Source organism: Echinops telfairi, unplaced genomic scaffold (assembly GCF_000313985.2).
Source record: "Echinops telfairi isolate 266 unplaced genomic scaffold, ASM31398v2 ScPeMD7_2565;HRSCAF=3150, whole genome shotgun sequence".
NCBI classification, from domain to species: domain Eukaryota; kingdom Metazoa; phylum Chordata; class Mammalia; order Afrosoricida; family Tenrecidae; genus Echinops; species Echinops telfairi.
In genome coordinates, this window is record NW_022106463.1 from 7,335,297 (window position 1) to 7,362,883 (window position 27,587).

Consider the following 27,587-nt stretch of genomic DNA (forward strand, 5'->3'; position numbering starts at 1 on the left):
AAGTGGGTGAAGGGAGATGTCGGACAGGGCAAGATATGACAAAATAATAATTTATAAATTATCAAGGGCTCACGAGGGAGGGGGGAGTGGGCAGGGAGGGGAAAAAATGAGGACCCAATGCCAGGGTCTTAAGTGGAGAGGAAATGCTTTGAGAATGATGAGGGCAATGAATGCACAAATGCGCTTTACACAATTGATGTGTTTATGGATTGTGATAAGAGTTGTATGAGCGCCCCCCCCCCACCCAAAAAAAAGAGTTGTATGAGCCCCTAATAAAATGATTTAAAAAAAGAAAAGGCCCGTCTAGACATGCGGGCGAACCTGAGCGAGCAGTGATGGTGGTGACAAGCAGCAGTGTTTCTGAACCGGTGTCAAGCCACTCAGCGAGCACAGCGGGGGACAACGGGCAGGGAGCATGAGGAAAAGAGCAGGCAGGAACCCGAGCCATGTTCACACACCTTTACCTCTGGACTTTTCCCTTGCAGACCGGGGAGGCGCCCACCGTAAACACCTAGGCACGAGCAGTTCAAGATAGAAACGCAGTCCCTGACAACGCAGCAGCCCCTCCAGCAGAGTCCTGGTGGCCGCGGTTACGAGGTGGGAGAAAGGCCCCGCAGCCACAGGCTCAGAAACCCACAGGCTCGTTCTGCCCTCTCCCAGAGAGTGGCTCCGAGTGGGCACCGACTCGATGGAAGTGAGTTAGCTGAGTTTGGTTTGAACCAGCCCCTCCAGAAGCCCCAGTGGAGCTTCCGGAAAGCATGGGGACTGCTAACAGGAAGGTCGGGGGAAGATGGAGCTGTCGCTCTGGCAGAGATTGATAAAGCCTGGTAAACTGTCTATGGGATCAAACTGGTAACAGAACTCAGAGAAACATACGGGGGCGCGGGTGGGGGGACACGACTTGTGCCACTGAAGAGGATGAGAACAGCGGCACATCTCAAAGCACGTCATCGGTGTCCTGAAACCGTGCACATGGACACTGTCCAGCTGTGCACGCTTAGAGAAGAGAGACCTGGCTTCCCAACACAACTCTGCTGAGGGGACCATGCTGCCGCTGCCATACCCACAGGCCTCCTTCCTGCTGCGACGCCATTGCCGCCCGCCCTCCTCACCACACTGCCTTCTCTTTGTCCCATCCTCATGGTCCCCAGGCCCCTGACCACAGCCACCTGCCAATGAGGACTTCCTCACTATGCATAGCTAAAAACTCCCCTCATCCTTACCTCCTTTGTCTTTTTGTTTCTCCTTTAGCTTTTTTTTTTTTTGCCATTGACTCATTCGATTTCAGGGGAAGGACGGTACCTGAAACCCCGCTGGGTGTGCCGTCACCTCCCAGTCTCTTCCACAGATGCTGGAATACAACAGGTGTGTCCAGGAAGACTGTGTCTCCTGTAGCCCCGACAGCCAACAGCTGCTCTCAGGAAGGCCAGGCCCGGTGGCTGTCACTGTGGGGTGCACCTGAGCTCTTTTAGGCAGCAGGGAGCCGGAGAAGAGGCACACGTGTAACACACTCGTGTGTGCATGTATTACAAAGAAAAGCCGGTGGCCACAGGACCACGCCGTGGCACAGGAAGTCAGAGAGGGCTTTTTAGAAGCAATTGGGAACCACCCCCCACCCCCCAGAGGCACAGGCCGCTGGCTGGAAGAATGTCCCGACAAAACAGAGTCAAAATTCTCTCCCACTGTTTCTAAGTCAACGCAGCCAGGATGGACAGGTATAGGAGCAGCAATCACTGGCACCCAGCCCGGCGGTCAGGTGAAGCCCAAGAGTCAGTTAACTCACGTCACTTGGGAACACTGGGCCAATACTTTAGAGGCATGGAGAGGCCTGGTGGCACAGTGCATTAAGCAACAGGCTGCTAACCTCAAGGCCAGCAGCTCAAACACACCAGCCAGTGAGGGAGAAGGATGAGGCCATCTGCCTCCACCAAGACCACAGCTTCGGAAGCCCTGCGGGGCGGTGGCAATGGGCTTGGTCTCTAGAGACACAAGTGCGGTGAGAATGGGAAGCTCTACACGTGGACCCAAAGCTGTGCCCGAGACAAGGTTCAGACGACGCATGCAGGCCCGAGTGCTCTCAATGTGCTGACCTTGGGAGAGACTGTACCAAACCAAGCAGCCCCTGTCGAAAAGCACAACAGAGCTAGGAGGCAAACGCGGCACTGGCTGGTCCTTCTCTCCCCAGTCAGTCATCTCACTGTTCAATCCAACGCAGCTCTGCCGATAGTTACCACAACGGTCTAGACGTGGGCTGAGGAGGGCCATCCATGCTCAGGGTCACCAGTCAGGCAATGAAGGAGCAAAGCCGAGATGTGCACGGGCACTCTGTCCAAGGCCTGGCCTTCTAAGCTGGGCCTTGGTCACCTTCCAGGCCTCGTCTCCACAACGAAGGACACGTGACGGAATCAACCCCAGTGTGGCCACGCTAACCCCACCGTGCCTGTTCTTTTAAATCATGCTCTCATCAAGTGGTTACAATAAAACAGTGCACCCACTATCCCTGGGATCCCAAACCGCAAACTCAGTGTGTCAGCTCAGCCTCAGCCAGCTGTGGCCCTGGCTGACATAGCAGGGAACCCCAGAGTCCGTGGAAAGGCAGAATCCAAAAGATACTGGATCCATGCTTCCATAAACTTTTTGAAGCCCCCACCCCCTGCATTCACTCTATCAATCGCCCCACACACAGTTTTCAAAAGGCTACAGGAAAGAAAACCCAAGTGCCAGTGGAAATTTTATTATGGTCTAGAAATTATAAACAAACAAACAAAAAAACCGCGTATCATGTTATACTTCAGCCAGAAACCAATCATTCAATGGTTGAATAAAACATTCCTCCATCAAAATAACCCCTTTTTATTCTCAACACTTCAAGCCAGCAAATGCATGCAGGCTACCGTAGTGGGCAGAAAAGAGGGTGACCGGAGCGGAGTGCTGGCCGCCCTTGGGAGTGAGGCCATTGTGTACGTTCAAGAGAGGCCGCAAGCCCACGCTGACCCCGCAGGTCACATACCTTCTAGCTGGCAACAAGGTCTACACTAGAAAGAATTGTTCTAGAAAGTTCAGTGGCAAAAATAGAAACAGAATCCATTTTAAGAAACCTGGTGCTAAGTGCCGTAACTGACTCCTGGGCAACCCCGCATGACCTGGGGAACTGAAGTCGCTGCACTCACTCGACAATGCCCTTGGACCCTCACAGAGCCGTATCCACCCTGCCGTCCCTCCAGTCGGCTTCAGGAATGGCAGCATTTATCTTCAAGTCTGGGGCTGACTCAGAGGGTAGCTTGCTCCCTAGAGAAACCAACCACAAGAATCAGAACAGCTACCGTCCGTTGAGTTCTTGCAACACCCATGTGGAAAGGACAGCTTATTGGGTTGAAAACTACATATTCCTGTTCACCTTTCTTTCAGCTACAGCAGTCGCCAGTGAACCGAAGGCCTCGCCAGGCTAGAGGCAGGTTCGGCTGAGCCATCACTCAGTTAGGGCCAGAAAGATGCATAGCTAACTTCAAGTTTGCAAGATGAGGGATCACACAGACTGGATGGCTTCTCGCTGAGTTAGACATACAATGCAGGGATGCAAAATCACTTCAAGGGCCAATGCTGCCACTTTGTGTTGACAAGTTGCCGTGTTGGTGTGTGTGTCGGCGTGCACACATGCGTGGGTGAACCACCACCAAGGAGTCATCTGAATCTGTAGAGTAGCTTTGCTTGACGCCACATAAAATAACACGAGTGAAGTATTAGGTAATGTCCTAAGTGCAACGTCCTCCCATTCACTCACCAGAGAAGCTACCGAGTCCAAAAGGAAAAGCAACAGGTTCTCTTTGAAGACTTGCACCCCATACCCCCACCCCCCAGTCCCCACACAGAAAAAGCAACACGTCCCGTCTGTGAGCTTCCAGACAGGCCACCAGGAAACAAGGGCATCTTGGGGCTTCATGAGTTAGGAGGTCTGTCTAAAATAGTATTGCGCTTTTCTGGGAAAAATACGTTTTTCATGAGAAAGGGGAACAAAGAGCTCAGATAACATTTAGAACACTGAAGTATCATTCTGTGTGCCACGTGAAGGTTATTTTAAGATTTTTGTTTTTAATGAAACACACACTTGAATCCAAGACCTGCCTCCAAAAGAGAATCCGGATCAACAAAGCTTTGCATTTTCTCAGATGTCTTACTGCAACCAGGCGTCCAAGTGCAGGGTGTGGCCTAGCCCTACCCCTCCCCTTCTCCCGTGAAATCATATGACAAAACACCTCAATGCACAGGCCCAAACCCAACGTGCTAGAGCTGGCTTGTAGAAGACACACTACTTGGCTGAAGAGAGCATCTGGCTTGTGGTCCTTCCCGTGTGTCAGGGTGTCTCACCCATACAGGTAAGCAAAGCTTGATGTCCACGCTTATAGAGGGCATTAGTGGAACATTGAGTCACAGAGTGCCAGTGCTGGCTTTGAATCCACACACAAAGGGAAACAACCCCCAGGTCAGCTGCTTGAGCAGCCCGTTAGGGCTCAGAGCCTCGGGGTTTGCAGGTGGCCAAGCCTCAGTAGAAGTCTCAGGAAACCTGTCCCAAGTCCCAAGGGCAGCGCAGTCTCATCTCAGTAGTTGCCCAAAGGGGCTGACCTGCCCGGTGGCCAGTGGGACTCAAGCAATGGAAGCACCAGGATCCGCAGTGGTTAGGGGCTGCATCTTGGACCTGAGCCACCGTGGGCTCAGACTCAGAGCTGGTCTTGCCTCCTGGCACCCCCTCCCCTTGTATTTGCCAGAACAAAGGTCATGCAGAACTGTTTGGATTTTTTTACAATGTACACTGGTTGTTGTCTCTCTTTTTTTTTTAATACCTTACTAATTCACTTTCTCATTCTTTTTCAACTGGGGTTTTCAGGAGAAATAAGCCAAAAGTCAAAGGCACCCATTATATTATATGTAACATAAGGAAATGCAAAAACTAAGCCCACTGCCACTGAGTCAAGGCCGACTCATAGTGACCCTCTGGCAAGGGTAGAACTACCCCGTAAGTGTCCGAGACTACTCTTTACAGGAGAAGACAGCACGTCTTCCTCCTGTGGAACAGCTGGTAGTCTCTAACTCAGGGCCTGTGCTTGGCAGAAACAACAAAACTGCCACTGAGATCATTTTCTGTATTCTGTGGTTCCAAGGAGAAATCTCAGGTGCCGGGCTACAACTCTGCACCCTGCTCCCCACCCCTACCCTATGCTCTGCCAGGACACACTCTCCTGCTAAAGGGGCCTCTAGGTCAGCAGTTTCCAATCTGCACCCAGGCCCACCTCAGACTCCCCAAATGGCACTTGGGAGAGGGAGTCTGCACCCAAGTCTGTCTACCAATTGGGCACTCATTTTAACAGCCAGCCCACAGTGCCTCCGTAGACCTCGATTTGAGGCCTCTCCCCCATCACCTCACACACCTGCTTGAGTAGCCAAAAGCAGCCGGATGTCCTGGTGGTCAGCGCTCAGCTGCCACCCAAAAGGTCACAGATGGAAGGCACCAGCAGGTGCTGCACTCCTCGCTCCACAGGAGGAGGGAGGAGAGATGCAGTCGGTTTCCATACAGATGTCAGCCCTGGGGACCTCACAGGCCACATCTAACCTGTCCGAAAGGTCACAATGCATCAGAATCTCTAATGAAGCATCTTTCTTTCAATCCACGGTCTCAAGAGTTATAAAACAGATGAGAGAGTCACATATTTGCACAAAATAAGACGAGGCTTTCTACTCTACTAGAGCTGCAGTGTTGGAAAACCCCAAGGGCAGTTTTACTCTACTCCATGGCCTGTGTTTGCACTGGGCTTTCAGGAATCCTGGTGGTACGGCTGCTAAGTGCTCGGCTAACAATCCAAACATCAATGGGTTGAACCCAGCCAGTGGCTCGGAGAGAGCAAAGGCCAGGGTGGCTGTCCCACCCACGGGACCACTGTGCTGGGAACAGGCTCAAGGACACACCACAGCCTCCATGGAGCTGCTTGAAGCCACTGTTCTAAGCTCGGATTAAGCTGGGTTTCACTGGCTCAAAAGGCAGCCTGGGACAGAACGGGTCATTAAGGCTAACATTCTTGATGCTTTCTTTCGCGGCACTCCCCCCTGCATCTCTGCCCCCACGCCCTTGTGAGGCTAGACGCCTGTGTACACGAATCCGATCATCACCTACCCCAGCCCACCCCTCAAGAAAGAAACCCTGCTAAGCCACACTCTGGGACCCTTAAGGCAAGGCAACGGGTGCTGGTTTTGAGAGGGGTGCCAAGTGCACTTTAAACACGTGGGAGGGAAAGTCTATGTTTGTGCCATTCTACAATAGCTGCCCCAAATCCCAGCCCAATTTATTAATTTTCACTCGCTTGTTTTAATAGTCTCCATCATCTAGCCACCCAAGTGTGAAACCAAATGATGATGTGCTTTTGGGGGGCAGCGGCGCCGTGCCCGCTGGCTGCTCACCAATGCTAGGCTTCCAGGCTGTTTTGCAGAATCGTCCACAGAGCCCCCAGACAGGGACCAACTGAGCGGCCAGCACGGGGCAGTGAGACCAGGAGGCTGCTGCAGGACACCAGTGACATCGCCCTGCGGCTGGTGTGCAGACTGCTGGACGGGCCCAGACCTGCCGCCTACACCGTCACCAAAGACACAGTGTCAGTCAGTCAGGGAATACACAGCGCTGGGAGATGCAGTAGGCGCGAGTCAGAGCACCCTGCGATTGCTGCAGCCCGGCAATGCTTGATCCTGCAGTGCCTTGCCTTCCTTGACCCGGGACCCACCCTGATGGCAAACCAGTAACAATCACTTACACTGCACTGCCGCTTCAGGGCTGCAATCCAGCCAAGACACACTGGCACCAAGGTTTCACTGTCCAAAACAAAACCACTAGAATCCGGAAAGAGTCTTGGTGGCTCAATGGATTAAACTGCTTGGGTGTGCGGTTGGAGGTCCCAGCCCACCAGCTGACGCCACGGGAGGAAGCTGAGGATCTGCACCCTCACAAAGCTGATGCGGCCTCCTGCTCTGTCCTCTAAGGAGGCGGTCACTCCCAGCTAGAGTGCACTGACCCCGGGGAGCTCGAGGGTCCAGCCTGGCCTCGCTCCAGGCTTCATCTTCCCCAGCTCAGGCTGAATGACGTCCTGCAGGTCACAGACTGAGCGGGACACGTCTGCATTACTCACACCAGGTTAGACTGTGCCAGACAAACACAGAAACAACAACAAACTGACTGTCAGCTGCTCATGGGCTGGGACTGAGGGTGACCATCAGGGATCCTTTATTTTAACAGGAAAGTTGGGACTTTCTACTCTCATAAAGGGTCACAGTCTCAGAAACCCACAGGGGCAGTTAGTCCTGGCCTGTCCTATGGGGCGTGCTGAGTCTATACCGACAAAGCGGCAGTGAGACTGACTTTGTGGTTTGGTAAAATTTGGGTCCCTTAAATAGAAAGTGACTTTCCATGACACAGTCAATGTTAACACATTCCAAGTTCTGTGTGTGTGTGTGTAAAACACAGGTGTTTCCTTGAGAGGCTGTGCTTCTCGCCCATAACTCCTGGCGATCATTTTGTGGTAAACTCCAGGAAGAAGCAGATTAAGTGGGAGCCAAGAGGCCCCTGTGGGTTTCCAACACTGTAACTCCTGGCGAGAATGGAAAGCCTCGTCTCTCTCCCACAGAACAGCCAGTAGTTTCGAACTGCCGGCCTTGTCGTTCACAGCACCAACACGTAACCCACTCCGCCATACTAATGAAAGCTGAGCGGTTGGTTCTGAAATCGAGGCCCTACTCCTCAGAGGTCAAAAAGAAACTTAGTCGCTTGAGGCTGGGAAAAAACCAAAACCCATCAGTGGAAAAGGCTGGCTACCCTTAACTGAATAGCATTTAAAATCTATAAAAGCCGTACAGTCACATTCATTCAGCCAGGCAAACAGCACCGTAATAATCAATCCCAAATGCCCTAAACATAGAGAACTATTAAGTTCTCGGAGGTGGGGGGGGGGGTGTGACCTGGCTGCACCTCCTCATAGCAGCACGACTCCTGCCTCTCCTCAAACATGAGAATTAGCTGGAAACCCTTCTGAAGCCACACAACTGTGGGGTTAATGGGAAGAGGGAACCCCACAAAACATCACAGGTTCGGTAGGCGCAATTGTACAGCGATAATAAGTAGAGATTATAGTAAAGTCATAGAGAGCATGAGAGTTAAAGGATGGAGTCAAGTAATGGAGTCAGACGCAATTCATGGTAGCATAGCTCACCTCTGCTAGGCTTGATGGTCCTCGTGGAGGGGGCTTAGCCGTCAGAGAAGAAGCCGCTGCTTCATCCTCCTTAGTCACCTTCTCCAGCCACCCTCGGCCAGCCACCTCTTGGGAGCCGCCTCTCTTGGGAAGCAGCTCTCCTTATTTATTGCTAACCACGTATCATATTACTTTAGGGGGATACATCACAGCATCATGCATCACAGAGAGGGGCAATACAATTCATCCTTGAACAGGTTTGACCATTCTGGTGTCTCATACAATAAAGCAGGCAATTACTATCCTGGGAGGCATGCAAGCCCCCTGATAGCAGATAGCAACCTACTTCATAGAGAGGGGTTGTAACATAGGCAATACAAGCAATAGGAGGGGGATGACCTAGGGGTGAATGTGCAATAGTAAGAGGAGGGAATAGGGGGGCATGTGTGGTAAGATAGTAACCTAAACTTAGTCATCTTGGAGTGGTCCTGGGCTTGCCTATAGGCACTGCTTCAAGAGAACAATAACTGAAAGGAATGGGCCCTATTGGGGGTGAGTCAGTCTGGCCGCTCTAGATGGCTGATGTTAGCGAGAATAACCTCTGACCCACTTTCGCTGCCTAGTGAACAATTATTCTCAAGCTAAGTCTGGCATATATTTTGGGGAGACAACTTTAGAGAAAGCCCTCTGTTCCTCACACACAACTACAGAGGGCAGAGAGAGAGAAAACAAGGTGCCACAGGAAAGACTAGATCGGTAGGTGTGGGGCCAGCCCCAGCGAGGGATACATTTAAAATCATCCTGTGGGAGTGTGGTATGTGCACATCCTAGGTTAACCTTTAAAAGATTAGCGATGAGACAAACGAGCTTAGACAAAATTCTCAATGAGAATTGAGGCTCACAGTTCAAGATGTAGTAGGTCCACTACACTCACAACAACCATCTCAAGAAGATGAGTTCAGCTAAATAAAACATTTGCTTAACAGTCTTTTATACGCCTAAAAAGCCGAAATTAATAAAGGAGCCCAGACTGATGTTCAAAATAAATCATCATTTTCTTCCCAAGTCTCCTTCTCCATTGGTTTAGTTGAACCATGGCATTATTTTGATACCAATGAACCTCAACTTCTACTTAAAGGTATAAAGTTGTTCTCCAAGCAGACACACTGTTCCGAATCACAGCAGCCCTAGAGGGCAGGGGAGACCTGCCCCTGTGAGTTTCCAAGGCAAAGTGTTCACAGGAGCAGGAAGCCCCATCCTTCTCCAGAGGAGCGCTGGCCTTCAGAGCTGCCAGCCTTGCGGATGGAGGTACACTTGTAAGCACTTCGCCACTGGGACTCCTCCCTGTGTGACTCTTGGTAGTCAGTCACACGCCAAATGATCTCCGGAAGTGAAGTACCAGATGCAAAATCCCTCAAATTTAAAATTCCCTCATCTTTTCCTCAGCATCGAAAAACTGGGACATGTTCATATTTATTTATTTTGTCAAGCAAGGTCAGTTTTTAATTTTGTTTTTAATCCAAAGGAGCTCCCTTTCATTAGAGAAAGCTTTAGAAAGACGAAGTACACCATAAACCTGACTTTATGACATCATCGGAGGCAGCTCCAAATCCCCCTGACAGGAGTCACCTGGAGCATAGACATGCTCACAGCCATATGGTCGACATCTTCGCTCAGAGGAAGGAGAGAAGCCACAACTGCAGGCTCCAGACAGACAGCCATCACTTACTTCCACAACAGCCACAAACAAGCCACATATCACAAGGACCCTTGCTACTCGCGGGAAGAGAAAAGACGTACAACCTAACAAGAAAGGAGACTGAGGAGTACTGAAGAACCGGGAGGAACGAGTGACAAAGTGTAAGTCCCACACATACAAGATAGGCAAACTGCTCAAACAAGAAACAGACTTCTCCCTTTCTAGCTTCGTGATAGGCATGCTGCAACTTGATCAATGTACTCAAGGCTCTGTAAATGCAGGTCAAAGTTTTACAAGAAGCCAAACCTAAGAAAGCAGGAGAAAGATCAGGCGTTCTGCTCCCGGAGAGCAACAGCCTCTCGGAAGCCCACAAGGACAGTTCTCTGCCCTGCCCGCAGGGGCACTGTGAGTCGGCATCGCCCACCAAGTGCCTGGGGAGGCAGGTGTCGGGATGTGCTCTACAATAGCCCTTTGGGAAAGCCCCCACTGCACAAATGGAGGTGCTGAATGGAAATGAACTTGACAGCCCCTGAGAGCCACCATGAACCCCAGACCACTGCTTCACAGAGGTGGGATTCCTTTCCTGTCAACTATCACCCCAAATTCAGACCCAAACTTCCTGCCCTCGAGTTGAGTCAACTTAAAGCAATGCACTAGGAGTAGAACTCCCCGAGGAGAACCGCCCTGTGGGTTTCCGGGGCGCAGAGAGCCTCATAGTTCTCCCGCGGAGCAGCTGGTGGCGTCCAACAGCTGACCGTGCAGTGGACAGCCTCACACATAACCTCTACACCACCAGAGCCCCTGACCATCTCTCCATTCACCAGAAATGGCAAATGGGAGACCACCCAAGCCCACGACCAATATCGTGACCCTATTGAGGGTTTCCAAGACTGTCTCTCTTTAAGGGAGCAGACCCAGTCTCATCTTTCTCACACAGTAGCTGGTGGGTTTGAACTGCCAACCTGTCAGGGAGCAACCTACTCCTTCCCCAGAAGTGTCACCAAGGCACTTAAAGGGGAAAGAACAACATTTAAAAACAAGGGGGGGGGGGCTATTTATTCATGCCATCTCTTACCTCAAGCTCTTATTACGGCTTGAGTGCAATTTGGGGCACCATGGAACATGTTTCGGGTGACTTTTCCCAGGGCGGGAGAGCTTCATCTCCTACATGCAAATATGACTCACCGGAAGTCCAGTCAGCATGCGCATGCTCGCGCACACGTATTTCCATTCTTCAGAGGAGGAAACCCCAAATTATTTTCACTTCTAAGTAAAGCTATAGAAAAAGCGTGAAATCTCTAATTACGTTAACATTTGCTAACACCTAGTGAATTAACTAAAAATACAAATATTTTCTCTCGGCATTAATTACCCAATTGAAAATGGCAAGTTCCTGGGGTGCAGGGAGTCACCTGCCCTGGCCCTTGTCAGGCTCGCTGTGGCTGTGGTCACTCACTGGCAGCAGGTCGACGCCGGCTAGTGACCCGGAACAGAGCAGAATGCCCCATGCAGCTCTGAAACACTGAACACACAGATAGCCTCATCTCTCCCCCTCAGAGCTCCTGGCAGTTTCGAAGTGCTGGCCCTTTTGTTAGCAGCCCAACACATCACCAACTTAGACACCACACCTTTGGCAAACATGAGTGCCGTGGCCCATGAAGGGGTTAACTTGCTAACAATATCAACACTGGATATGGTCCTCACGTAGGGTGGGGCCATGCAAATAATGTGTACTTAATGTCCACTGGGATTACAAAAGACAGAACTTTCTGCTCCCCTAAACCATCCCGTAAATCCTCAGGGGAAGTTCTACCCTTTCCTACAGGGTCCATGTGAGTCAGCATCAACTCAGTGGCAGAGACTTAAAATGAACCACCCAGAGACAGGGAGGGCTCTCACTACCCTGGAGACAGAAGGGCCAAAGTGGAGAGGGTCCTCTGAGCACAAGACGCCTGCCCGGAAGCCCCTCAGAGGTGACACTGCAGATGGCACAAGGAGCTGTCACAGAGACCACAAAGAGTAGTAGGCAGGGCGTGGTGGTGGCAGCAGAGGCAGGGAGCACCAGGAAGCAGAGCAGTGGGTGAGCGAGAAGGCAGAGGGCCTGGGGCCAGCAGCATGCTGGTGGACTAGTGTGCCTGCTGGCATTTGTGGGGAGCTAGAGCTGCGGGCCTGAGGGGAGTGGCTCCCGGTGTTTAGGAAAGGAGCCGAAAGGGCTCTGGAGCACTTGCTGAGAAAGGTGGGGGCCGAATGACCAGGCCAGAAAGAGGCATACCTGCAAACTCAGCTGAGACAAGGCTGTCCTGATCCAAGAACTGTATCCTGAGCATTCCTAAACCTGAATTGCAGCCTGGTGTAGCCCTAGCAAACTCCATAATCATATTTTCTGAGTTCTGTGTGGTTCACTCTGAAGAATTATTTTATTTTTCTAAAAATGGTTTATTGGCTATCATGCAATTTAATTGCTCAATCCTATTAAGAAGGAAGAGAATTCTTAGACTAAGCAGAAACAGAGGGCCAGGTGATGTCAAGATTTGTTTAAGGTGGGGGTGGGACATGCTTAAGTTAGGCCCCACAAGCATCAGCCTTGGACGGTTAGATCCTGGTCCTCCTACTCCAGGGAGAACAGAGGTGGCTGGACACCCACTGCCCCAGCTCCCCAAGTTTGTCCCTCCAAAAGTTCCACTCACCTTTTATAACAACGTGAACCTCCTTGTATAGAAGTCATATATGGTCTCCTCAAAATAAAGGTTTCCTTTTCTGGTTTTCTCCTCAATAGCAAGCAACTTCAGTAACTGGTTTATATAATCGTGCTTCTTTTGGCTAGCTCTGTATGACCAGGTTAGTAAGCTTACCTGGCTATTAGGAACACTGCATTAATGAAGTGATCAAGTATTCTAAAGTTTCCTCACAGCATTCATAAAAGCTCCTGGCTCAAACACATGCAAAGCTTGTCAGCTGATGATACAACCTGAACTTGCATTTTGTCAGCCCAGGTCTCTGCAGTGGCTGCAACGGGCGCATCCAGCCACACTGCTTCCATCTCTATACACATTCCCTTAGGCCCAACTTCTACGTTGCCACTATGAGTCACTTCCACAGGAGCAACCATTTTCACAATGATTAGTGAACAGTTAGTGAAATACTGAGTATGAATGTGCTAACAGTTAAATCCCTAACAATACACAATAGGAATAGTTCCTCTACAGTTTTTAAAGACTATTTCTAGGGTCTGAATGATGACATGTAAAGAGTTAGATACATCTGAATTGTGGGGGTGGAGATTTATTGAGAGTACCATGGACTGCTAAAAGGACAAACAGATCTATCTTGGAAGAAGTAGGACCAGAGTGCTCCTGAGAGGCAAGGATGGCGAGGCTTCGTCTCCTGTTTTAGACATGTGGTCAGGAGAGTCCAGCCCCTGGAGAAGGACAGGGTGCTGGGTCAAGCAGAGGGGCGGAGAAAAAGAGGAAGGCTCTCCATGCGATGGGTTGACCCATTGCTGCAACCACGGGCTCAGGCCATTGTGAGGACCAGGCAGAGTTTCCTTCCGTTGTGCACGGTTCGCTTTTGGATGGGAACTAACTCGATGGCACCTAACAACATTCACTCACCTGTCAAGGTAGCAACCCCGTACTGTGCTCAGCTTCCTAGGTAAGGAACCTTCTTGGCCCCAATCTCTGGCAAATGACCAGAAATGACAAGGTCTTCCACGAGTCCTGATAGCATAGTGGGCTACACACTGGGCTGCTAACTGCAGGGTCAGCAGTTCGAAACCACCACCAGCCACTCCTCAAAAGGAAAATGGACTTTCTACTTCCACGAAGAACTACCACCTCAGAATCCCTGAGGGGCAGGTCTACCCCAGCTACAGGGTCACTATGAGTCAGAATCTACTGAATGACACCGAGTTTGGTTTTTGCTTCCCTAGCCTCAACCTTGGTGGCAGTCTTCCGAAGCCCAACATGGAAAGTATGCCAACAAAGGCCCTACATGAGTGCTACCAACAGAAGGGAGCCCTGGTAGCAGTGGTTATACACTGGGCTTCAATCTGCATGGTTAGCAATTTGAAACCACCATCTGCTCCACAGAGAAAGTTGGGACTTTCTACTCCCGAAGAGTCCCAGTCTCAGAACACCGCAGGGGCACGGTTACAGTGAGTCGGCCCAACTCAGTGGTGGCAGGGAGTGACACGTATGCTGACAAGCAACAGTCCCTGCTTCCTCCATGATCGGCAGTGTCCTGCTTACCAAGCACGTCCCCCACGAGCAGCGGGTCTTCAAGGAAAGTGAGTTCCAGAGTGACATCGTGGGCATGGGAATCACATCTGGGGTCCTTGAGTCAAAAACTAATATGAAGTGATAGCTCCAAGAAAATGCTACTGATTTTCACAAGACATATTTCCCCTCCCCTAAACAACAATCTAACTGACTGCATGCAGCCATTTCGATCGATGCGCACTGGTGAAAATGCAACGGGTAGTAGATGCAAGAGATGTCTTGGTCCCTGGGGTTTCAAACAAAGGCCACAATGCTTATTATCCAGACAAAGGGCCTCAGCGGGCAAAGAAACGACAGCTGGGACCAGTGAGGAGCCATCTTTTCTTATCAAGCGATGGCAAATGCTGATGAGTATAATTAAAGGAGTCAGCTAATTAACAATATCCTTATCCCATTATCATCAACAACATCCCTGGGGCCAGGTGCGGTCAGAGTCCTCAATGACTTCAGCTGGTGCTTGACTGGTACCGTTGGCTACCCACCACTGGCGCAGACACTCCAGTCAGGAGTCACAGTCTCAGAAACCCACAGGGGCAGTTCCACTTGGCTCTGGAAGGTCACGGTCGCTTTGAGTCGGCAGCAGGGAGCCAAGTTTGAGTTTCGTTATCCAGAACTTCGGGACAGAAGCAAATCCTAAGGTAAAGGAATAGGCTCACACGGCTTATTCACCGGCAGCAATTCCTACCCTAAAACAGGAGGGGGCCGAGAAGAGGGCCCAGGGTGGCCACCCTGTAGTACAGGTAAGGTACCACTCTCTGATCTGGGAACTGTGGCTTAAACTCTAGGTGGATTCTTGGAAAACATCCCGTATGTTGGACACATCACTGTGTAAGAGGTCATTAGCACCGAATGCAGGCTTAAGTCTTATCACCCTGAACGCCCAGCCCACCTCCCACAGCTTCCTGGGGCGGCCGTATGTGCCTGTGTGTTGGGGGTTTCAAAAGGTGCCACCATCTGTAATTCCTGCCCCAACACTTGCCCAGCTCTAGGGTACCTCCACAACTGAGAGAAATCCACCCCACCAACCACAGAGCGGTCGTAAAGCCACCCAAACCAGATGGTCCTCGGCTATGAACAGAACTAGTTAAGCACGTGGCAGCCACCACACCGTGCACCCCAGCTGGCCGTGAGCAGCGTGGCAGTGACATCAGTCACACCAACACTTGCGCCCCTCCGCACCTCTGGCCTCCAACGATGGGACTATGACGATCATGATCACCACTATCGGGAAGATTCCCCAAAAAGTCCCCAGCAGGACCCTAACGCCTGACCAGAGACTCCCGCCAGCAGAAAAGCCTCTATGGTAGCTAGTGAAGCCTACCAGGGAGGTTTCCAAGCCAGCTGCTGCAGCCACGGCCCTGTCTGCACCACACACACACGTCTCATTCAGCCTCCGGCGACTCCCCACTGCAAAGAGGACATCGCCAGTGGGCACCCAGACCTGACCACAGGCCTACAGAGCTACTGTCGGAAACCCTCCCTGGGACATCACAGACCGCATGCAGGTGCCTGCGGACCCACGACAGCCCCCCTTTGATGAGTAAGAGCCAAAGTCCTCTTCACCACTACAGAGGCGGGGGTGTCCCTGAGCTGAACCAGGCAACGTCACCTTGGAGAACTCTGTTCATGTGGAAATCCAGCCCCAAACAGGGAGTCGGGTAAGGTTAAGGTGAATCTGCTGGACACACCTGGAAAGGTGGGAGGAGCAGGCAACTTAAGAGGGACTGTTTTACAAATGTGTTCAGTGGTTCCAAGAACATGTTAGCACCTCAAGAAACACAGTGGCTCTAGCTCCGACACAGGTTGAACCTGCTCAAGGGGCTCCTTTCTGAGCGTCCTGTGATTCATCATCCACACACTCCGGCAACTCAATGATGGCTGTTGGATGAATGAAAGTCCCTCTACAGGAGAGATGCCCATAAATTAGGAGTTGTTTGGGTTTTTCCAAGACAAAATAAAGATTAGCTAAGCAAATAAACATTTCTTAAGTCCCTTTTGTGGTCTAAGTTTGCTGGATGAGAAATGATGTTCTCTTCTTAAGGAATTTGTATTGTGCATAGGAAATCTACATTAATCATCAAATCAGTACTATAGTGCTGAGCTGCTACCTGCCTTAATTAATGGTAAATGCAAAAACAATTCAAGAGACACAGGTTCGGACTAGAATCACAAAATAAGTTATGGCAAAATTACCCAAGAGTCCCTCCAAGCCATTTAACTGGAGATCTTTGAACAATCATGTCATTAACAAAGAAATCATTTCGAGTCAGGTCCTATGAGACAAGGTAACGGAAAAACAGCATAAAAAATCCTCCCTCCTAAATCTCCACTTTAATCATTGCATCACTTCATAAAACATAAAATGTTAGGCAGATGATGTAAACACAACTCTCTGTAAAGCAACTTAACTATGAAACTTATGGTAAGTGAATTTTATGTCAACAAAACTATTGGGGGAGAAAGTGAGAGGCATAGATTTTTCAGCCTAAGTGATCTGGAGGTGGTGATCCCTGTGGTACATGGTAGCATGTGAAACAGGAGCTTAGAGTGTTTACCACCTGCAAGACATGGCTCCTTCCTGTCAGCAGAACTGGCCAATCCCCAATGGTGAAGGTCTGAACTGAGGGGCAGGCTCCTCCTACAGCTGGAGACACAGAACTGTGACTGTCCCCCTACCCACATCAGAATTCATTGTGACTTCTCTGACCCCACTTTGGGTGTTCAGCAACATTTGCCCTCTCTATCCTGAGTCTCACACAGAGAAGGCCCGGGGCACCCACAATCTGAAGGGAAGGAAAGGGGCAAACTGTCAAGTTCTACTCAACTTGAAGGGAGGGCAACAGCAGGGAGGATGTTCTAACTCATTGCCAAGGTTCAGATGGAGACAGGCTGCATTGGCCGTCAGACAGAATCCTCATCGCTGTGAAGACTATGCAGAGGCGGGAACGTCACTGGTCAGGAGAGCCACCTCTTGCCTGGGCAGAAAGGCCGTTCACTGAGCTCAGTGACCAGTCTCCAGTTGGTACAGATGCCAACTGCTGTGCCATTCAGAAGAATTAAGCCTCCACTTCCTCAGCTGAGACGTGGAAACGCCACAGGCTAATGACTCACTTTCCCCATGTCGGCAAGGGGCTTTAATACTGACGGGAACTCAGGACCCAAACCCTTCAAGCCTATAGAAACACCAGGCTGTTTTTAAATCAGCTAAGAGAATAAATAAAATGTTTTCAGATTCCCCCCCAGAGGGGGAGGTGCTGAACATTACTTGTTTGCTCGTTGACTCATTGCACACAAGCAAAAAACAAAGTGACAGAAGATTAACCTTCCTTACCCATCTATCCATCCATCCATCCATCCATCCATCCAACACTATCATCCACAACACACGGCAAGTGACTGTTAAATATTCTGACCCCCAAAAAAGCAAAAGAACAAAGGTATTGTGTTTCAATATAATTTTGCAAAACAAAACCTACTCCAAGATCGGTGACAAACAAACTCGGTGGCCATTACGGACAGTCTTGAGTTTGGCGTCTGAGGTTTGCCACAGCAATTCCTACTGAGACACAGCTAGCCAGCCAGAAACACCTGTGCGGTCTTCCTCCTGCAGGAAGGACTGTGAGGAAGTGCCAGAGTCGCTTCAGGCTGTTTTTCGCCCTGCTAAATCAATGGTGGCTCCCTCAAAGTCGAGTGAGCACCCACGCAACCACCAAGCAGAACCTCGATGCCCCAACTCCTGGCTCCCAGGTGGGAGGGGAGCCAGAGGCCACTTCTCCTCAGACCCGGTCGTGGGAGCCATGCTTGGAGGCGTGTCTGTCTGTCCGAGGACAAGTCTCACGGGAGGGGCAGGCAGGTGAAGGCTGTTTCGCACCAGCAAAGGAAAGGCAAGCCCTCTAGCCCTTTGCAATTCTAGTCATGGAGACGTGTCAGAAGGCCTGTGACAAACGCCTGTGTAATGCGTATGGGTGGGGTCTTCATCCCAAACCCCTTATAAATACAGACGGCAAAGCCGGCAAGTGCAGTTCTTCACCTGGGGGCAGCCGTGCCCCTTGGAGAAACTAAACGAGCTGTCACCAGAGAAAAACCCCTGTTTACAAGTAACAAGAATGCAGACACGATTCTCGGAGAGTCTCAAAGGCAATTTCACCTGCCTTTTAAATCCAATAGCTATAAACTAATTCAGATAACTTCCCCCTGGAGTCTACATCTTACATTGCAGCTTCTAAAATAAAAATCTGGAAATACAATTTCAAAGCTAGAAGTGCACTCACTCAGGACTGACTTTGAGCTTGACAGATGCAGTGTGGCCTTGGCATCTCACAACGTCGAAGACCTCCAGACTGCACTATGCTTTGCTCAAATATTTTTACAGTGGGGGTAAAAAATACATGCATTTTCCCACATATAATAAAACCAATGTTACTGTAGTTTATATGATTGCCAAAGGTAAGGTTTTATATTTCTTAAAAAGACAATTTGACACGGGCAATAATTTCTAGGGCAGAAATCAAAAAAATTCTGTAGCTGAAGCGTCATCAATGAGTTAAACCCACAGTAGGTAGGCAGCATTAAAGATCAATTGAGTCACCAGCAAAGTAGGTACTGCATATACTCAAGTATAAACTGACCCGAATGTCAGCCAAGGCACCTAATTTTATCACAAAAATGGCATTAAAAATGTGCTGGAAAACTCGGCTTATACTCGAGTATATACAGCAAATAAATTCAACTACTTGATTTACTCTAACTTTTAAAATGAGGCCTTCAAGAAACCTTCCCCAGCCCTTGGGGAAAATGACAGTTATAGTGAGAAATGATGGAAGATGTCGAAGTGCTTAACAACATATATTTTTGAAGTCTCTTCTTGTCCTGTTATCTTATTATATCTTTGAAAACACACAATTTTGATAAAATGCACTTTAAAAATGATAGATTTAATTTTCTTTGCGCAGCATCTGTGGAAAATGTTAATTCATTAGCTAAAAAAGCAAATTATAAAGAAATAGCAAATGTAAAAAAAAACAGTCATCATCCTAGTGTTTCGAAATACAGCTTCACTTAGTTTGCTGTTACTTACATGAAGAACAGCTCTGAAATCATATGTGCATAGAAACTCAGGAATACAATTAATGCACTATGAAGGAAGGATCCAAATAGTCCATGGAAAATGTCCACAAGCTTACAAATTCCACTTTGTCATGAACCTGAAGCCTCCTCAGATATCTGACCTATTTCCCATGATCCCAGAGAGCAGCTATTTCCATGAGCAGGAAGTAGAATGATCACTCTAATGTTAGGTAGGACTACATAGAAGAGGGGCAGTTTTTCAGCAGAATTAATTTTTAAATTAATTATTTTACCCTCGATTTAAATTGAGATGCCCAGCTGGGACCATTAAGAAAAAAATACCCTGTGACCCACAAATTTATACTAGTATTATTACTGAAAAGCTTTAAATAATTGAATGCATTAGTGAGTTTTGGTTTTTAACTAAATGTCTTCTAGAGCTAAATGTCCCTTTAAGATTTTGTACTTTTCTCGCTATGGGAGAAAAGTGGAAATAAAGTTCATGGAATTTTTCTATGGACTCTGAAGCCTCTTCATATTCAAAGAGATTAATAAATGGTAAGCCTGACTTCGTCTCAGCAAATATGGAGACAGAATTATTTTCACATACAAATGTTTTCAAACAAGAGAGGATGCGTTAGGCATGGATTTACATTGGTGCCGAGTTTAGAAAGGCCGTTTTCTCACTGGCTCAGGACCCTTTATTGGGATTGCTTTACCAACAGACCCCAGAAGCAAAGGGGTACAGCGGGTCACACAATGGCCCTAAACCCAGGGGAGAGAGAAAAGATGGGGCTGTCTGCTCCCACAGACACTGACAGCATCAGAAACCCTGGGGGGCGGCCCTTTTGGGGGGCTGCTGTGAGTCAGAATCCACTCGATACCACTGGGGGGATATTCATAAACAGCCATGCCGTCTTCTATCACATATAATGCACCCACACAAATACTTTGTACAAAGAGAGCCTATGGAACTCCTGGGTGAGGGTTCGTGCAGTTTGAAGAAAACCAATAGGATGTGCGCCTAGTCATAAAATACACACAGATACCGGCAGACGCTGCCGGGAAGCCTGGGATGTGCAGCTGCAGGATGGCTATGCTCAGGGAGTGGACGGTCAGCACTTATAAGTAAACGTTTGAGGCCACAAGCGGCCATGGAATTCTGAGAATCCTCAAGGAAAGGAAATGCCACTGAACCTGAAAAGTCCATGGAGCTCAGCGGAGTGAGGGGCATGGGAAACGAGGGGAGGGCATAAGGGCGGTGAAGAGTCAGGGAGGGGTGGGGACCTGGCTCAGACAAAATCCTTGGCAGCATGAGGTCAGTCAGACTCTGAGAACCCTGATACTGTGTTTGCTAAAGCAGAGGGAGCCCCAGGCCCACAACGCTACGATGACCTGCTCTCAGTCTTCTCCCTAAGAGGTCCCAGACGGAGCTGTCAGTGTCCACGCCAGAGATGCATCTGACTTCTGGGGCAGCAGTTCCATATTTCTACTCAAACAAGGCAGACCTGCCTTCTGAGAGCAGGGCCCCTGGAGACGCTTGGGGGGTGGGGTGGGTGAGGGGCGGACTGGGTAGCTAACCACCAGGTCAGTGGCTCCTCAGAGGAAGGAGGCCGCCTGCTCTCCTGACAATTCCCAGCCTCAGAAACCGCGTACCTACACAGGGTCACTGTGGGTCTGATTCAGGGATGGGTTTGGGTCTGGGCTGTCTACAAAGAGCCAGCCATCTGCATCTCTTTGCCAACCATGCCCTCCCCCGACAGGCAGGCAGGGGCATCTGTGTAGAAATATGGTGCTGCCAGACCATGTGGGTAGATATTTTCGATATGTGCCTAACTGTTCTTTCTTATCTTTTTTTTTAAATTAAAATGCATTGTTTTATTTCTTTCTAAATCATTTTATTGGGAGCTCTTACAACAATTCAGACCTCAATTGTGTGGAGCACATTTGTACATATGTTGCGATCATCACTTCTGTACCTAACACTTCATTTTGAAGTTGTTTGTGGACATGACCAAGACAGTCACTAGTACAGCTTCTCGAAGGAGCACAGTGTGAGCAGCTCAAATATCTGACACCCCACTCAGCCCCACAGTGGCCGGCACAGGATTTTACACAGCTTAACCTTTCTCAACCAGGTGTGTGGCAATGGAGGAAGGTGATGTGGGTCTCTGTGGGAAGCTATCTTATGCTCAGATTAAAACCATGCATCTGACGATAGTGGGACAAGAGGAAAGTAAAAGGAAATAGCGGAAAGAGCTAGAAGGCAAAGGGCATTTATAAAGGATTGAATAAAGGCATTTACATATGTAAATATATTTATATGTAAGGATGGGGAAACAGATCTATGTACATATATTTATAGGCTTAGTATTAAGGTAGCAGATGGACATTGGGCCTCCACTCCAGTACTCCCTCAATGCAAGAATACTTTGCTCTATTAAACTGGCATTCCATGATGCTCGCCTTCCCGACACAATCACTGAAGACAAAGCAGGTGCATAAGCAAATGTGGTAAAGAAAGCTGATGGAGCCCAGCTAACAAGATATAGCATCTAGGGTCTTAAAGACTTGAAGGTAAACAAGTGGCCATCTAGTTCAGAAGCAACAAAACATGGAAGAAACACACCAGCCTGTGTGATCACGAGGTGCCAAAGGGATCAGTTATCAGGCATCAAAGAACATAAAATCTTATTTTGTGCTCACCTCCCCAATATGATCGCTTAAGACAAATGGATGCATAAGCAAATGTGGTTAAGAAAGCTGATGGTGCCCGGCTATCAAAAGATATAGCATCTGGGTCTTAAAGGCTTGAGGGTAAACACGCGCCCATCTAGCTGAGAAGAACACACCAGCCTGTGTGATCACAAGGCGCCAAAGGAATCAGTTATCAGGCATCAAAGAACAAAAAATCATATCATTGTGAATGAGGGGAAATGCAGAGTGGGGGCCCAAAGCCCATCTGTAGGCAACTGGACATCCCCTTACAGAAGGGTCGCGGGGAGGAGATAAGTCAGTCAGGGTGCAATGTAGCAACGATGAATCATACAACTTTCCTCTAGTTCCTAAATGTTTCCTCCCACCCCCATCCCACCCCCAATCATGATCCCAATTCTACCTTACAAATCTGGCTAGACCAGAGGATGTACACTGGTACAGATAGGAACTGGAAACACAGGGAATCCAGGACAGATGATTCCTTCAGGACCAGTGCTGAGAGTGGCAATACCAAGAGGGTGGAGGGACGGTCTCCTCCCTTGGGGACGAACAACAGAAAAGTGGGTGAAGGGAGATGTCGGATAGTGTAAGATATGACAAAATAATAACTTATAAATTATCAAGGGTTCATGAGGGCGGGGGGTAGCAGGGAGCGAGGGGGGAAAATGAGCTGATGCCAAGGGCTTAAGTGGAGAGTAAATGTTTTGAGTATGATGATGGCAACAAGTGTACAAATAAGCTTGACACAACTGATGTATGTGTGGATTGTGATAAGAGTTGTATGAGCCCCCACCACCACCACCAAAAAAAACAAACAAAAACCATGCATCCGTTCTGGAGTAGAGCACAGAGTTTGGATGGATTGCTAAGGTGACAGAGGGGACTTTTCAAGCACCCATTAGTCTCTCAAAGCATTACTTTGCACAATGCCGGGTGGATATGTATGTGTGACATTTGCTCTGGTGCTTCCACCCTGACGAGCAAGTCAACGCGGGAGGCGTGAAGCAGGAAACCCATTTCCCTCCCCACAGCCTCTAACTCGAGGCCTCTCTGTCCCACTATTCTCCATCAGCAGAGCAACAGCTACGGGAGTATTTAGAGTGGCAGAGGATAAATTACCCCTTCAGAAATGTACCAACTGAAGAGGACTTGGAAGCCCCTGTGCCCACCTGTGGGCCCTCGGTTTCAGATGCGCTTGCTGACACCTCTGAGTGACAGCACAGGCAGAGAAGTTACTTTTCCCTGGATACTTCCTGCTCCCCAGTCATTTCTGTGCTACCACAGTTCCTTACATGCCACTTTCCCACATGCTGCAATGGTGCTCTCCGTCTTTCACACAGGCTGGGGTGCCAAACACAAAGACATCAGATCCAGAATGTGTCCAAAACGTGAATAACAAGAAGAAAGAAAACGCCTTACATCTGACGGTGGTAGCGATTTACCATTATGCTGGATCAAAGTGAATTATGGACTGTTGTAATATCTGTAAGAGCTCCCAATAAAATGATTTAAAAACCGTGAATCATTCAAGTACACAGTTTCGCTGTGGTAAGACTACACAGTAAATGGTGTTTGCAGGTTCGACATGTGGAACTCATTGGAGCCAGGCGCTCGACTTACCTGGTGCTAGTCCAGCAGTGACGGGGCTTCCCAGGGATGGGTGAGAGAACACCTGAGAGAAGGCGGACATACTTGACTGGGACCCGGCGCTCAGCCGGGAAGTTGATCCTCCTTTGGGAATAAATTCGCTCGCAGTAGGATTTGGTGTCTATTAAAAACCAAACACAGTGAGTTAACATACGTTCCCTGCAGAAACAGGCACAACCCCAGGGGCTTTCATTACTGGCTCAGGGTTTCCTCGGCAGGGCCCACCAGTGTTTCCACTTCCCTTCCTTCTCAGGGGGGAGAGGGTGGCGGTGGGAGTGGGAGGTTGGAATTAAATTTCTGGAAGGATCTCTGATCATCACATTTGAGGGCGTTTGTCATTTCACATGCACAATTTGAACCCCAGGGACAGGTAAAATTTGCCGTTATCATAAAAAATGCTTCGCTACCCACCACCCAAACTCGGTCATTTTCGAGAACCGGGAGGTGGAAAGTTTCACACTTAATTATCTGTAAACCACTTCTACCAGGTCAAGGTCGGGCCTGGGTCCCACAAGTCATCACTTCCTGTTTACACAGTTGTGACAGTTCCCCCAGTATAATATGGGCCGATCCTCAAGTGAGTCAGCGTAAAGGCCAGGGGAGAAGAGCACAAGTACAAACAAGGCAAACTCATGGGTGGACCCCCAAGACACCCCCCACTCAGCACAGGGCCACAGCAACTTCCACCCCCTGGAAATGCTGGCAGGAAAATGGCGGGAAGTAAAACTTCTCAGAGCGCCCATTCTTCAACATTCAGCAGCACGGTGCTTTCCAGCTCTGCCAACAGCTAGGACACCAGGAGACTACACACCAACAGCAGTTGCCAGACAGCCGTCTGTCCCAGTTCTCTGAAACGCTGGCCATTTTCAACTCCACGTGCCCAAGCACAAGTAAGCCTCCACGGAAGTCCACGCTGACAGCGCCATGTCAACCCCACTTCCAAGACGGTCAATTCGGGGGCTGAGATAGAGCAACCACCACCCGTTCCAGGTTCCAGGATAATCCCAAGACAAAGAGCTTCAGCACCTCAAGAGCATCCGAAAACTGACAACAAGGCGGGAAGGGCGAAAGCGTACACATTTGCAAAGTGAGGACGGGCTAACTATTGTACGACTCAAGGACAACTTCCCGGATGATCTGACGAGCTCTTCCATTTTACCCCAACAAAGAGTGCGCCGTCTCCAACGTCACCATTTCAAATTCCTCTCTAAGCTTATTTTTCAGTGCTGGCGAAGAATATTCTAAGTGCCACGGACCACCAGAAGGACAAACAAGCAAAATATCAGACTTGGGAAGTGTCCAGTCAGCAGGCTGTCCTCCCTTAAGCCCTTTTGACAAGTGATCAGACCACTTAGGAGTCAGCTAAAGTAACGCACAGTGATAAAATGCAGAAAACTTGCAACACCTGGGTCTGCGTAAAAATACAGAGCCTGGATCTGTGTATGCCACCCCTAAGACATGGGATTCTGAAAAATAAGTAAGTACCAAGCAGGCCAAAGACAACACATGGCAGGACTGGAGGTGGGCCCTCAGGGCCAGGTACAAGTGGGATTTTTCTCACCTATCACACATATGGATGCTTCTCCATCCTAATTCACCAGTATTCCAACACGGCAACATGTCTTTCTAAGCACATAAACAACTCCCTAGTTGGAGAGGAGACAACAAGTACATCTTACTGATTCAGCAAGGAACAAATGGCTGCCGAGGGCTTGAGGGGGCCAGTGCACACTGGCTGTCCAAGGCAGCAATATCTCAGAGGCCGAGGGTCCAGGTCAAAGCATGCTGGTGTTCGGGTCAAAAAGCCCAGACGTCTGAGAGATGGACAGCTTCAGGGCGGGGTACAGGAGGCTATCGGGTGGGAGAGCACTGTCTGAGCATGGCCATTGTCACTGTGGCACATTCTTGAGCTTCCCGACCCTTCCCTGGATAGGCTCACAGCACACAGCCCATGGTCTGGTTCCAAAGCTGAGTGTCTGTCTTGGAAAAAGTACAGCCAGAATGCCTCTTAGAATTGAGGATGAAAAAAAAATGTTTTTAAAGAATTGAGGATGATGGCATTTGTCTTGGTGTACTTCGGACACATTATCGGGTGAGAGCAGTCCCTGGAGAAGGGCATCCTGCGTGGTGAAGCGGAGGGCAGGTAAACGAGGAAGGTCCTCGATGAGATGGCCTGACCCCGTGGCTACGACGATGGTGAGAATGGTGCAGGACCCACTGGCCAGGTTCCCTAACGCTGTACTGGGGTCACTAGGAGTATGGGACGACTCCACAGCCCTGACCAACAACATTTTAAAGAGATCTCGTAAAGGAGAAAAAGAAGGAAGTCCATTCGTTCTAGCCTCCCCAACGAATCCTATTTAAAATGTCAAAATATCAAGGGAGCTCGCCTTGTTTTGTTACCACAGAAGTTTTTAACATCTAACATTGGAGTGCACTTTCTAGAAATTCAACAAAACCCCTACCTGCCCAACAGTGAAGTGGGAGTTCCAAGAGGAAAGAAGAACCTACAAGCCCCTCCTTCCTCTGCCGAGACTGAAGACAGGAGTGTCTTGTTCTGTGGGGCAGGAGCAGCAGCACCTCAGACTCAGGGGTAACCAAGACGGAGGAAGAGCCCCTTTCACCCGAGAGCAGGCGCTCACTGCGGCCAGAGGGGGTGCTGTGGGTACGTGAGTGGGGAATGAAGACTTTACCGGCAGGGCCCAGCCTTTCAAAAAATGGCGACAATATGCCAGAGACCATCCCTTATCATACTCAGTCCCCCTCCAGGTCAGGAAGTGAGCTCAACCCCATGGGAGAAGAGGGAAAGGGCACTGTGTGCAAGTACAGGGTTCAGAGGGTCGGTCAGCCAATTGGGAAAGATGGGAACTGGGGACACGGAGGAAAGGGTTAATATATGCAAGGCTGATGAGGGGGTGTCAATGGAGGAGATGAAATAAAATGTTTACATGTCTTGCTGTAAAACTAAGCTCTGCTCCTTAAGCCTTCATCGGATCCATAAAAAAAAAACAGAAAAAAATCCCGCTGCCATCGAGTCAAGGCCGACTTTCAGTGATCCTCGAGGACAGAGTGGAACTGCCCCTGTGAGCCTGACACTGACTCTTTATGGGAGTTGAAAGCCCTGTCTTTCTCCCAAGGAGCAGCTGGTGGTTTCGAACTCCAGACCTTCCAGATCACTGTCCAGGGCTTAAACACTCGGCCATCAGGGCTCCTTTCCCCATTATCTTTGTACTGCATTTCCCACAAACTTTCTGAAGCCCGCCTCTTACAAGGATCTTAAAAACCACTTCAATATAAACAGGGACCACATGAAGTGGAGAGAAAAGTGTAAGCTTGCACCTTTAATAAGCTGAGATTAAGTATTTTTGCAATGTAAGGCAAAACAGCTAACTAAAGCGATTGTCACATTAATATGAAATATCTTTAGAAGGAACAACTTTCTTTTACCCTCTGGAAGCAGAGGTTAGTTACTATGTAGCAAGAGGAGCCAGGTCCTGGATGTTCTGAGTTACTTGTCTACCTTCAAACACACTAATGTAGAAAGTGGAGCAGCGGGAGGGAAAAGCAGTGAAAAGCAATGCAACCCTCGCTGGCCTTGGCCTCCGCCCGCAAGAAACCAACCGAGGACAACGACAGCCACAGGGCCAGGGCCCCTGCGGTTAGTCCACTCTTGGTTTGCATAAAATAATACAGATAAATAAATGCCCACTTCTGGTCATTTTTAATTCTAGCTTTCACTCTTATCTTAAAACAGCTCTGAACAAACCTGAAAAAAAGTTTATGCAAGTCAAATAAATAAACAGTCAATAAAAATAAGCTTCTAGGTTTTTTCTTTTTCTTCATTTTATTAGGGGCTCATACAACTCTTATCACAATCCATACAAACGTCAATTGTGTAAAGCACATTTGTACATTCATTGCCCTCATCATTCTCAAAACATTTCCTCTCCACTTAAG

The 27,587-nt window shown here is 49.1% G+C and overlaps 1 protein-coding gene across 7 annotated transcripts in view; it reads right to left on the reverse strand.

The window, feature by feature from the left end:
• The window catches only part of PAN3 (poly(A) specific ribonuclease subunit PAN3), a 94,124-nt gene that overhangs the window by 40,716 nt on the left and 25,821 nt on the right, over window positions 1-27,587 (reverse strand). For all 7 annotated transcript variants that reach the window (XM_004715143.2, XM_045294017.1, XM_045294016.1 and 4 more), the window contains one exon: window positions 23,604-23,751. In XM_004715143.2, coding sequence (XP_004715200.1) covers window positions 23,604-23,751 — 148 coding nt within the window. The remainder of the gene's footprint in view (window positions 1-23,603; window positions 23,752-27,587) is intronic.